At 28.5% G+C, this 14,444-nt stretch overlaps 1 protein-coding gene and 1 long non-coding RNA gene across 2 annotated transcripts in view; one reads left to right on the top strand and one right to left on the bottom strand.

The window, feature by feature from the left end:
* LOC147816564 (uncharacterized) overlaps positions 1 to 14,444 on the bottom strand; it is a 127,030-nt gene that overhangs the window by 4,473 nt on the left and 108,113 nt on the right. The gene's annotated exons all lie outside the window — the stretch shown is intronic.
* The window catches only part of LOC107438776 (C-Maf-inducing protein), a 127,075-nt gene that overhangs the window by 72,573 nt on the left and 40,058 nt on the right, over positions 1 to 14,444 (top strand). Inside the window, exon 4 of the mRNA XM_043047724.3 lies at positions 12,172 to 12,243. Within this exon, the coding sequence (XP_042903658.2) occupies positions 12,172 to 12,243 (72 nt within the window). The remainder of the gene's footprint in view (positions 1 to 12,171; positions 12,244 to 14,444) is intronic.

Here is a 14,444-nt window from a genome sequence, read left to right as displayed (position 1 = left end):
ACAGAAATGTCAATTTGACCCAATAAACTAGTATCAGAAAATGTTAATATGAAGTTTATGTCCAATTAATGTCTTCTAAAGGAGTTCTTTTTTTTTCTTCCTCATCTCCTCGGGTAATGCCAAAGCCTCCTAGAGAAGACTTATCTAGGAGGCTTTGGTAATGCATTCTCCAAACGCGAGGTGAGAAATAACAGCTTCAGATTGACATGCATGAATTAAGTGGAACTAAGCCTTGTACTTGATCAAGACTCGTCACCATCATTATCTTCGGTGCCTTGAGCAAAATGGAGATGAATAATTATCATATGCTGTCAGTTTCTAGTTACCACAATAAAGATAATTATGTAAGGGAAGATGGGAATTACTCTGCTGTTTCTAATGACTCTGTAAAGTTAGCGATCATTTAAAAAGTAATGTTATGGTATTTGTAATGAGATATTTATAATTTTAAAGAAATTTCTTATTTTTAATGCGTTCACTTAAATTACTTTTATCCAATTTTTTGAAGAAAAATCGAATTTTTTTTTAGAGAAAACATTTCAATAAAAGTATGAAGATTTAAAAGGAAAAAACAAATGTGAATTTTGCTTTGTAAATTCACAAAATTCCAGACATTCCCCTTTTTCTTTCATACGGTCCCCATAATTCCTTTAATTCTTGTTTCAACTTTAATAACTCCGTTTATGGACAATCTGATTCTATTGATTTAAATCTCTTTGATTATTTATTTGTTTAGGTGGAAGTTAGTTATTCAATCGACGATTCTTACTCACTTTGACAATAGAGAGATTATGGATAGTGTTTAGCACTAATGTTAAATGCTAACCTTATTTTCTAACACTTATTAGTGATACTGTGATTTGTAGGAACATTTTTACGCATGCGCCATGAAGTTCAAATATCGTTCAAATCAAGAGGAACTAAAACGCTTTGCGAAATCTTTCTAATCACTGAAATAACTTAATATTTTCTTTAGAAACTCACCGGTGCTAAAAAGGATCACCGGTGTTCAACTCAGTAGCCTTATAATTTTGAAATCACCCAGAAAATGAGGAACTACCGAATCAAACAAGAAAACGCATTTTTGTGGAGGGCATTTCGATGGAACTCGTCCACATATGCGATACTTGGGAAGGAAAAACGCAAAAAATTCCCATGGTTAGCCCGATGACAAGATGATTATAACCCGTCTGACACTAGCAATATTTTACGTCTGTGTAATACTAGAGTGTAATATTTTTTGAATCGACCAGCTATCCCTGGAATTTGAACTCATGTCACCTAAGAGCAGTGTTTCCCAAACTTATGACTTTTGCGTACCCTTTCCAAATTTTTCGTAACGCTGTGTACCACTAATAAGAAAATGAATGTATTTTTTACTATAAAAAATTGCACAAAAGTTAAAAATCTCAACTGGCTGTTGACACCACTAATTATTAACTGCTAACACTGCAAAAAAATAGCCAATAGAAAAACACGTAATCGTAAATTTTCATGGCTAGCTTTGTCTTTAAATAAATTTTTTTGAAATTTTCGTTTGTCACGAAATATTTCGCATAAGAACGCGTACCCCCGTTAAACTGTTCCCGTACCCCTAGAGGTACGCGTACCACACTTTGGGAAACACTGCCTAAGAGGATAAAAATTAAATTGATATATATTTGTGTGTGTATATTTCTCTTATGTGACTCCATAAATTCGGGTACTTCTCCATCTATTGGCAATACTATAGTTGATAATTTTGAATTTTTTTAGAAATAAAACTTAGTCACGAAGTTATTAAGATTTATTTCTGATTCTTTTCAAAATGGCTGTGCAGAAAATTTTTAATTAAATAGTTAAAATTGAAATCAAAGTACTTTCGCGCGGCAACAGCCAGACGGAGGAAAATTTGGTTAATAAATTGTTTAAAACTAATTAAGGAGTCTGGATTAGAGGAAGGGTTGAAAAATTTTAATATTTAAATGCAGTTTTGCTGTACATTAGATTTATATGTCGTACAAGATAGTTTTGAAAGGTTACTAAGTTGGTCACCCAAGACTAGTAGTATTTATATAATTTCTATTTCATGTTCATCTTAATAAATTTAATAGATTTATTCGAATTACTTTGATATTTTAGCCCCCATTATAGTTGGTAATTAAATCATTAATATTTCAAGCCACTTAAGAGAGCTGATTTGTTTGATTCAAATCGCATCTAACATTCGTTTTACTCAATTTCGTCTTCCAAGAAACTAATTTACTCAGTGTTTCTTTAAAATTGGTTTTTCTTCAAGTGTAATTTACTCACCATTTTTTGTTTTATTCAAATTTTATTTTCGCTGAAGGTTTTTCGATTACTTCCTTATCGAGCAAAAGTAGATCATTCTCATGTAAAGACGTCCAAACAGTTTATTTTGTGGAAAATCTTCAGCACAATCTTTACCTAACTTTCTCTCTTTTGTTGACTTCTGTCTTAAGTGATTTATTCCTCCATTGTTTTCAAAGTACGTCCGATTCATCCGTAATTTCCGGTTATCGATATGCATTGCATAAATCAAAGCCAATCAAGCATTTAAGTGAGCAAATAATACCTCCGTATATAACCTGATCAAGGTTGTATCAAAATTGATTCAAACTATAAAATAAGATGTTGGGAGAAGTGATCCTTTGTAGGGCGTGATATATTTAAGAAAAAAAGTCGGACTTCTTCATTGTCTTTTATGACAAAAAAAGAATTGTCATCAAATTTCAAGTGAATTTCAAAATACTTCGACGAAAGTTCTTTTGTTGTTGAATGCGACATTTGTTTTGGCTAGTTTGTTGTGACGTTGTCGATGAGTTTTGTTTGGGATAAGTAAGCATAGGAGCTCAGATATTTGCTTAGTTGCTTGTGGTTGGAGAATGCCAAACAAAACGGTAAGCAGAAGTTTTCTTGCTGAGTTTTTTTTCCATATTTGAAACTTTGTATCGATTTCGATCATTTAGATGGATTTTCAATTCCTGAAATGTTTTACGATACGAAATGTTATTTTTTTAGAACTACAGCTATGAATCAGAATGTTAGAATAATTAATAAATTTGACACTAAAAATTATCTTAATTTTTTTTTTTTATTTTTTTTTTTACTTGCTTAAATTAAATTACTAATTTGCTGAGTAAAATCTACATATTTCACAGCATTTTTGAAAAAAATCAAAATAAAAGAATATAGTTTTATGTGGTCCAAAATATTAGAATATTTCATTATAACCTCTAAAATTGAATTGTAAATGGAGAAACAAATTTGTTTATATTTTGCAGCATTGCCTTTGCCTTTGATCACTCTAACCGATCTTGCATGGAATAAGCAATTTTTTTTTGTTGCCACATTAGCCCAAGTAGACTTAATATCTCCACCAGTTCAGATTTGTTCCTAGGAGCAACTTCTTGTAATTTTTTCTTTACTGTCTCTCATAAATTTTCAGTTGGGTTAAGATCTTTAGCCTTATCCCAGTTAACTTTGATGTATGAGCTGAAGATAAATAATTTTTTGAAAATAAGATCATCTTCGAAAATAAAATAATCTTCGAACAAGTCTTCTGATGAGGAAATCATGCAATTCTCGAGAATCTGAATTAAATTTTTCTGTGAGAATTCATAACCCTTTCATGTCTGTTTGCGCTAATGCAACTCCATGACATCACACTGGCTGCTAACTACCGAAAATTCCAGGCACTCTATATTAAATGTTTCATGCTCACTGTATTGTTTCATCCTACTAACTCGAACGCTTTAATTGCCATTAGACACACAGAACATAATTTCGTCATTAAATATCTCTTTCCAATCTTTCAAACCCCATAACAATCTTGATTTGCATCTTCTTGCAAACTTTTGTTTTACAGTCATAAGAGGTTTTGTTTTTGAAACACAACGTTGAAACTTAAATTTATGAAGACGCCTTAACAATTTTTATTTAGAAACATTAATTTTTTTTCTTTTCATTTCCGATGCAAATATCGTACTCTCTAAAATCGATATTCTTTTAACTGCGCCGTCAGTTTCCTTTTATGTCTTGCAGAAGCTTTTGAAATTTTATCTTTCCATAAGATTTAGCTTCGCCTCATGCATCAAAACTAGAATCTGACAGTAGGAACGCAAATTTACAGTGCTATCGTGGCCAGCTGATTCACTAGATTTTAACCTTTACCCATTTAAAAATTCATGGGAGATAGTAAAGAAAAACTGCAAGAAGTTGCTCTTACGAACAAAACTGAACTGGTGGAGAGCATTAAGTCTATTTGGATTAATGTGGAAAAAAAAGCTTTATTTATTGCATGCAAGATCGTTTATATTTATTGATCAAAGGTAAAGGCGATGCTGTAAAATAAAGTAACTTTTTATTTCCTTATTTATAATTGAATTTTAGTATTTATAATGAAATATTTCAATATTTTGAACAACATAAATTCTATTCTTATATTTTGATTTTTTACAAAACTAAATTGTCGAATTAATTTATGCCTTATTTTTTTTTAATGTTTAAAAATACCATGAAATATGTAGCTTTAAGTCGTTAAATTTGTTATTTAATTTTAGCAAGTTAAAAATAAATTAATAAAATAGTGACTTTTTAATATCGATTTTTTAAATTATTCTAATAATTTGAATCAGAGGTGTAGTTAAAAAGAAACCATGCTTCTTTTATATAAAGCAATAGATTGTATAAAGGTTTATAGATATTCAATTGATTTTCATATAACTATGTAAAGGACTAATTTATTGTAATTTAATTAGTCCTTTACATAGTCCGTTACTTCGTACCAATATCGTCCAAGATTTGACAAGTTCATTTTTTTGTAAGAAAGTTTAAAAGTCTTACAAAATATTCGACTTAACTGAGAACAAAGTATTCCTTATTCAGCAAATTCGTTTTTAGCTAAATAGATGAACCGATTTATTGTAATTAAACATAAATTGGCCCTGGATTTAAGAAGATTATTTTTTTGTTAAAATTTTTAAATTATAGGTTATAGAGTTTAGTTTAATTGAGAACGAAATTTTCGTTATCAAGTAATTCATTTTCATGCAATTAAATAGAGGACCAATTGATATTGACTTAATTAAAATAAGTTTCAGACTTGACAAGATTATTTTTTAAATTTTGCAAAACATTTGTTTTAATTGAGATCAAAATTAGCATAAGCAATTTCGCTGAAAACTCCGAATAATTGGGAAAGAAGACTACATTGTAAGTTGACAAAAGATTAATGACAAAGAAATTACTTTAAATCTACTAGGCAGATCGTTTCGTCTAGCCTAGTGGTCGGCGATATTTTTTTTACAAGAGGGTAATTTTGAAATTTTTCTCTTCAGAAAAATATTTGCAGGTGGTCGCATCACTTTACTTTAACTTTAGATTGCGCATTACATTTGACAAAAAAAAAAAAAAAAAAAAAACATTATACGGATGGATAATCCAATATACATTATCCAATATCAGTAAATTAACCCCGTCATAGATTGCCGAACCACCGGATTAAATTAGAAATAATACCTGGACAGCTATTAACATTTAATTAATTTTTTTATCTGAAATTGTCTGATTTTTCTTCAGAAATTTGTAGTTTTCATGCTTATTATTTTTTTCGTGTGCATTGATTGTTATTCTTCATTTTCTATATCTATTATTGGTTATGTGAATATTGAGGTTTTTGTTTGGTTTTGATCACCAAATTAAATTACTTTAATTACTTTACATTGCTTCATGTCATTCTAAATATTCATGTAAGTGAGGCTGGTTCGTGAATAAATTATTTTATAAGAAAGAAAAAGCATATCCACTGTACTACAAAACGCTATGCAGTTAAAAGAATTAAATATATTTTCACCTTGTCATTATCAAAATTATTTTTCCTTATTGTGTTTCTGATTTGCAACTTGAGCCAGTAAAATATTTTACAATCAAATGAACCAAATATATTTTTTACCTTGTCACTATCAAAATTATTTTTTCAAATGGTGTTTCCAATTTACAACTTGAGCCGGTAAAGCAATCAAATGAACCAAATATATTTTCACCTTGTTACTATCAAAATTATTTTTCCTAATTGTGTTTCTGATTTGCAACTTGAGCCCGTAAAATATAATGCAATCAAATGAACCAAATATATTTTCAACTTGTCACTATCAAAATTATAGTTTTTAATTGTGTTTCCGATTTACAACTGTAATATAGGAGAATTGATAAATATATTAATTGAAATAATTTCTAACCCTAAAATAGAGGGTAATTTCCGCATTTGCTAACACATAATATGTAATACTGACGCAACGTTACTGTAAATAAGCATTTCTGTATAAAAGACTTGACATTCGGTTTTCTAATTTTATTTGTATATGAAAATATAGTATGGAGGAAAGCAATTTAAAATAATATTTTAAATATATGTATATATATTTCAGTAAACAAACGTTATTTCCTTAATTCAGAATTCTCAAATCGTATGTTGAGGTTTTCAATTTCAATTCTGTCAATTTACGTCAAATGAGCATTTTCCTGTTTCCTCATTTTTGTAAATCAATAACTGAAATGTTTTTTCAAGTGGCTTAATATAAAATGACTGCAAAAAATTCATGAGATAATCTTTTGAAAATAAATATATTTCAAAACGAAAAAAAAATGATGTTTGGTTTTGCATTTTTATGCTTAGTCGCAGAAAGTGATCTGTACGAACTTATTGAGAAAAGGGATAACACTTATTTAGTAACATCAAATAGAATTTCTTTTTGCTACGTATCACATTAGTTTTTTATTTATTTATTTATTAAATTTTTTTTGTATCTATTTATTTGTTTTTTTTCTTAAATGGCATCGGGCCTTGACTTCAAATTCAAATGTACTTTTTTTAATGCTCTTATATTGTGGTATAAGGAACAATTACATTTCAGCGAAATAAAACATAATGATGAAAAACTTGTGCGAAATATCATATAAATCACATGAATAGCAATTAATCTAGCTGTCGGATTTTCTCATTCTAAGATTGAATATTAATGATTTGAGGAACTAACCTAAAATATTTGTGCTAATATCTTAAATCACAAGATCAGATATAGAATTTGCACTTTCTCTGTATAAACAGGCTTTTTTTTATTAATAGTTTTGGATTCTTAACCCTCAAAAAATTGGGAATTAGCCGCAATCTAGACCACAAGAGTTTAGGCAGGAAAGCGTTCGAAAGTTTCATCCAATATTTGTTTTGTTATCAAATAACTAATTTGCTAATCGAAGCATTTTTGCACAAATTAGTTTATTAAAAAAGAATTCTACGCAAGAAATATTTTTTTTAATAATTTAATATTTTATTGTTGCCTGAATTGACGGATGTTAACACAGGTGGGAATTGGAAAAAAAAATTTTTTTTGTTTATTTCATTATTAATAAATTTTTTTTTGAATTATAAGGCATACAAATTCTTACAACATTTGTAGCTGTTAACTAAAGTGTAACTAACTTTCAAATGTCAAAATCCAAAATTTGAGCGGAATTGATAAAATAGTTCTTGAGAAATAAACATTTAAAAATGCGACTTTTAAGAAAAAATATTTTTAGTGTGAAGAGAAAGAAAATCGGAAATTAGCATTGAGGAACCAAAACTTTCGACCACTGTCCTGACTAAACAATGAGGACGATATTTCCCAGTTTTCAGCCGCTCCCATATTTTGAGGGTCAAGGATTCAAGTCTCTCTCTCTAGAAAAAAAAGCACCATTTATTAAAAAAAAAGGGGGGGGGGTCTTTTTGTCTGTCTGATATCGTAACTTAAAATATCGTCCTAAAAGTAATTTTAGGTAAACTTAGCGAACCATAAAGATTGCATCATACCCTGTGACAATCCGATCACTGGATCAAAAGTTATTTAATTTAGAGCTTTACTACAGTTTTACCTCAATCGAAAAATGGAACCGTCCTTTTAAAATGACGCCACGAACAAATAGATTAAATTTAAATATTCATTTCTGGTTTATTTAATTGAAAAAAATCCATAAGCATTTTATATCATCTATACTAGAACTGATTTTAAAGTCAACTTCAATGATGTATCGGTATTTAGTCACGTACATAACATGCAATTTCATTTTGCCATTCAACCTGAAATTCTAACACAATGCAAAGAAAAGTTGGATCTGCAATTTGGCGTGCAAATTTCTGTACGTGATTCTTCCTTTCGTGCGCTGAGTCACGTATCTATTGGAGAACACTACTGATTATTCGTTTTCAAGCATCGGTGGATATTGAAATATTTAATTGCATTTGTGTCACTTTTATTACGTGGAATTATAAAGTCCATGAAAAAAAGAATCTTTCATTTTTTCGTCATCGACAGGTTCTTTAAACAACGATCATATTCAAATTCTGACTATATCCTGCCTTAAAACTCTCAAATCCTACGCAAAGATATAGTATGATTTGATATTTGATGATGTGATAGTTTAAAAAAAGAGGCCCAAAATGTGTCTTGTAAAACTTTAAGGCAAATTTGGGCCTCTTTTTTTTCTTTTTGTTCTTGCAAACATGTATCTTTTAATTGGAAATAAAAATCGGAATTTGTTGCCTAGTTTAGAAGCCAAAGGTCCTTTTATAAAGTATGTATTTGGAATAAGGGGATCACAAACTTCTACAGGATGCGTAGCGTTTTTAAAAAGTGCTTAAAGGTGCTTATTTTTGATTTACGTTTTTAAAAAGCCTTTATAGGTGCTTTTTTTATTCGGGGTTTGTAAAAAGTGCTTTATTTTCTATCTTTTAAAAAGAGATTTTTTCATTGCCGTTGCGATTGTCGTTTTAAATTGCAAGAAATGTACGATTTTCACAATTTTCTCTGCAATATTTATCAGAAACTAGCTATGTAAAGTTTTAGAAAACGATTTTAAATTTCATTCATTTTACGTTTATAAATTAAGAATTTTCAACGATAAAATTTTTTTTTATTGCTGCACAGATCCTAATTATGAATTTTATTTTTTTCGGAAAGTGATTAAAAATATTTTTTGAGTGCTTAAAAAGTACTTAAAAGGTGCTTATTTTTTGTTGAAAAATCTGGCTACGCACTCTGTTCTATACTACATTCGTGAAGTAATTTGCATCTTAAACGCTTTTGTTCATCCATTCATAAGAAACGTTATAATAAACTTGCTGTACGTTTTTCTATAAAAAAAACGTTATAAAAACAGGCTTTATTTCAATTCTAATTAAAATATTGTGTTATAATCCTTTTGCCGTGGGTAGTTTTCGTGGTTTTTCTTTCCATGGTACGCAAATGCGGCTTAGTTCCATCGAAAACGTTCTCCATGATGATTAGTTTGTCCCAATACTTGATCCAGGAGCTCCCTTGTCTTCTGGATCGGGTTCAAAATTACAAGACTGCGGCGTTGATTATTACTAGTCGTAAATTCAGAATTGGATCGGCTGTTTAACGCCGGTCATAATAAAAATAAAATACAAAAAACTTGTTTTATTTTCGAATCTTCTATTATGTTTTATTTTCGAATCTTCCATCATTTTGAGACAGCGATTTTTCATTAGTTTTAAATATACCTTTTTTTCCTCATTAAATAATTCATATTTATGCAGAAATACGCCTTATACGTAATAATCCATATTCCTTAAACAATTTATTTAGAGATCATTCTATAATTTAAGCGTATTTACGTATCCTATTTTTTGATACCCGTTGTAACGTATCAAGCTATATAAATAACAGTTCTGTTTCTTATAAAAAAGCTTTTATTCACAAACAACACAAACAGTAACAAATATCAAGTACCCGGAACGGGATAGTTAAAATATTATAAAACAAACTAGTAAAACCCGTAACTGGTTATATGAAACTCAAATTACAAAACAAAACGAATTTATAAAAAAACTAACAACTCTGTTGTTCTAAAAAAAGTCTTTTAATTTTATCGTCTGCTTTTATTTTATTGTTTACCTATTTATGTGTTTAGTTTATTTTATTCATGCTTTTGCTAGCCAATTATTTTTTTTAATATTTTTAGACTTTATACCATTATATTTACTTACATCTACAGTTTTTGGAAACATTTCATAGATTTTGGCTTAAAACACATTTTAGTCAAATTTCATTTCTCGAAATTAAAAACAAATATTTTTGGGGCATGCATTTTATGAAAAGTAATTGCCTACCGTCGTTAGATTACCATCAATCTTAAATACGTCACCCATAAACTACATCTCATTCCAGTGACTGAATATACTGAAGTTATCATCAATAACATGTCATATTGATATGATAAATTACGGAATGAAATGTCAATAATCTGAATTGTTTTGTGTATAACTATGGAATTTTTAGTTGATCCACCTGAGGTGACGTCAAATGAAATGAATAGTTCTCTGATGACGGCATTTAATTTTTTCTTGATTTCTCGATTACGAATCAAGAAATTGCATTCTAGAATGTTTGATTCAATCTTAGCAACAAATAAGATTTTCAATTAGTTATTTGTTCAATGATCTTATCTCGATTTCCTAATGAATTGGATAGTGAGTATTCTTTTTTGCTTTTGTTGTTGTTTTTTGTTCATTTGAAGTTTCATTCATTCTGATTACAAAGGTGTTTATCAAAGACTTGAATTGTTTTCGTGCTAATTATAATACATTATTCAGAGATTTCACTTGTTTTTGCGTTACATATGAGATACATATCATAAATTTGTATTGTTTTTGATTTAATTATATTGTTTTTCATAGATTTGGATGGTTTTTGTTTTAGATGAAAGATGTTTGTCAAAGATTTCAATAGTTTTTGTGTTAATTATAAATAATGCGTTTCTTATAGATTTAATTTGTCTTTGCTTTAACACTAGAAAGACTGAACTACCTATATTGCCCAAAAGCTGTCAAAATGACTGCATTGAGAAAGAATAACTAATGTATAAAAAAATTTGTTTAAAATTAATTTTTAATATTTTTGATATTATTTTCAGTTATATAACAAGTTATTGGTAAATATTAACAATAAAAAAATTATATGTTGTACAAAAGGTTACAAAATTCTAAGAAATTGTGTCATCATTGTTTTTCTAATTGAAATTAAAAAGCAGTCAAAATGACTTCCTTGGGCAATCTAGTGTTAATTATGTTTTTCTCATAGATTTGGATCGTTTTTGAGTCAAACATGATACTGATTTGGATTTTTTGTGCTAAATAAGGCGTAAACATATAATATTTATCGTATGCGTTTAACCCTAAATAGCTGTAAACCAGTGCTACTTTGTAAACGTAACAATAAGCATTCAACTCCTGAATTACGAATTGGGTGCTTATTTTAGTATTTAATCTTTTTTGTTTGTTATTTCAAAAAAAATTAGCGCAGTTTAAAGGAAATATTTATTTCTAAATTTTCATTAAAATATGACTAAGTGATAAAATTTTAGCGTTTGCAATCTTTGAAAATGTTAGTGTTATGTTAAATGGTAATACCTGGGCTACTAAAAGTGGCTGGAATCAAATGTATAGTTATGTAGGATTTAATACGTAGAGAAGACGATTTTTATTTCATTAAAATTCTGTATTTAGACGAAAATAGAGTTTTTTTTTATTACTTCATTTTATTTGAAAATTTTCTTCTTTTTAAAGTATTCTAAAATAATAATTTTTATTAGTTATTTTTTTTAAAGATTACCTTTAATGCATAAAAAATATGCTATCAGTTTTATTGAAATTTATAACCTTAATACTAGTGTTTTTAATGCGATTTGTAGTTGTCAGATTTTATATATTAATGAGCACTGAAGTATTTAAGTTTAATCCACTCAAATTGTTTTTTTTTTCTCAAAAAAAAAAAAAACTTGTGTATGATTTTTATTTAGAAATAAAATTTCAAAATTATTGTGCTGGTAATTTTGAAATGATTTAGTTTCCCAGCTTTTCTATTTTAAATTTGAATTATTCATTTTTTTTAAATGGCACTTATCACAGCTATAGTTATAAACTATTTAAAACTGTTATGTCAATTATGTATGATGTGAATTTGAAAGTTAACAAAAATGTTTATTACAATGAAATGCAAAAATTAATATGTACTTTAAATTAGATGTACTTTATACTTTAAATTAGATGTTATCATCAAATTATTTTACTACATTCTGTATAATTTAATTAAATTATTCCTTTTTTCTTCTCAGAGAAATATGCTGAAGTATCGAAGGTTGCTGTCTAACACACGGCGGCCGGATATCTTCATTAAAGAGCTTAAAGTAAGTGTTTAGTTACTTATTTTAATTATTGAAGAGGCAGAGGCTTGACTTGTGAGAAGAATTCTGCTTCAGGCTCGTGCCGTCCGCAGTGCTGACGTAAAAATATCCTCAGTGATAGAAAGATCACTGGTTAGGATCCCCTTCCCATCGGGCTAAGCATGAGAGGTTTTTCTGGTTTTCCTTTCCGCGTAGCGCAAATGCGGGTTAGTTCCTTAAGAAATGTCCTCCATGATGACTTGTTTGTTCCAATGCTTGATCCAGGAGTTCCCTTGCCTTCTGGGTTAAGTTCAAAATTGCAAGGCCACGGAGTTGAACATGATTATCGTAAGCTCAAAAATTGAAATAAAATACAATTATTGGAGAGGAATACTCTTTCCTGTTTGCACAAATATACATTTTGGAGAACACCATTTAAGAAACTATTCTGATTTAAAATGATATTTACGGTTTTTATTCCATGCGTAGTTTTTTTAAATGGAATTTAATGAAATTATGTGAACCTAAATGTGATTCGACCGATTAGTTGTAGTGAGTTGGTAAGCTGAAGTTGTGAGTTCATATAATACATCAAAATCTTTCTATTCTTGAAAACTTTTCTACTTTTTTGCTATCAACTTTCTTAAGTGTTAGGATTGAATCGTACAGTAGAAATTTCGATCATTTATCACAACTTGTTATGGCTCTGTTTCTTGAGACAAAATAAGTTAAAATTATTTTCTGATAACATAAAGCAGAATTTATGCCTATTTTATAGCCAAAGGTGATTTATTGTCAATCAATATTCCTTCTAACAAATATTCTCAAATCTCATCTGGAACATAAAGCACAATGATATAACAATTTTTTAATCCTTTTCTGACCTCAACAAGTCGAATTTAACGCCGTATTATCGCCAAAAGAAATTAAGATATCAGACTTGTTTCGGCAACTTTTTTTAAAAATATTAATATAAAATTTTGAAAAATCACCGGTGAAGCCAAGATTATTAGAAACACATAATTCGAGTAAATTTTTAATTTTTTTAATATTATTATCGTTATTTAAATGTTTTGAAGAAAGTAATGCAATGTAGAACACACAAAAATAGTTTTATTTATATACACAGAGATGCCAACTTGCTCCGGACAACGAATAAATATTTTCAAGTGGTAGTTTATTAATTGTGATTCTTTGGTTTAATAAATTCAATTTAGTAGATTTTTATCCAACCCTATTTCTAAACAATTCGTAAGCTTATATAATTCACCACTTTTTTCAGATATGCCATGCTAAACCTTTTAAAAACTTGCAAAATCTGTCTAATATTTGCAATTTAGTCAGTAGTTATTTACCGTTTGGCCAGACTGGCAAGCCATGTAAAATTAGCGTGGCATTCAACATGTTAATTTACTCTATATTTTTAAATTGTCATTTTTAGGCAAAAATAAGGCATATTTTTGCATTATACGCTAAGCAATGTAAACCAAAATTCTGTCGCCCTAAACAAAAAATCCTTTGAGTATTTTATCTAGAAGACTATCAACTATGTTTTGAACTGTAAATCTTAAAAGTGCATATACTGCTGCGTTAGGGATCAATGTAATTAAATTAGCAAATTTTTAAAAATTTCCGCACGTGTCTTAACAAAAAAAAAAAACAAGCATAAAAAATGAAATTTTGCTTTTTTTTCTATTAGTCTGTAGTTCAAAACATGTGCGCTATAATCATAAACACTCATAAGAAATTGTATATTGTTATTTTAGAAGCAATGTGAGATATCGTGTTTTAGTTGGTGTAAAATCTGAAGAAAAAAAAAACCTGATTTTGAGATAAACGCATTTAAAAATTTAAAAATCACTAGTCTATCCACTGTTATCACCTTGAAAAAACGCATTTTAATTTTTTTTCCAGTTTATTATTCCGTTCTTGTTTGATCGAACGCAATTCTTTCAAAAGATGCGACCTTTTTTAGGTATATTTATTTATTAAATTATAAATACATAGAATTATTATACAAGTATTTAATAAATTATAAATACATAGAATGATCATACGAGTCTGTTTCTTTAATAAATCATAAATACATAATTATAATACGAGTCATTAAGAATACGATACTATTTTTGTACTTGTTAAAATTATAGCTTCATTGTACATTTTTTAAATAGAGAGATACAAATTGCGATCGTTTTTGTTTCAGAATTTAGTTTTAATATTATATT

This window comes from Parasteatoda tepidariorum, chromosome 1 (genome assembly GCF_982258835.1).
Source record: "Parasteatoda tepidariorum strain Cologne lab strain chromosome 1, Ptep-v5.0, whole genome shotgun sequence".
Lineage (NCBI taxonomy): Eukaryota > Metazoa > Arthropoda > Arachnida > Araneae > Theridiidae > Parasteatoda > Parasteatoda tepidariorum.
This window is presented reverse-complemented; position numbering and strand designations above follow the sequence as displayed.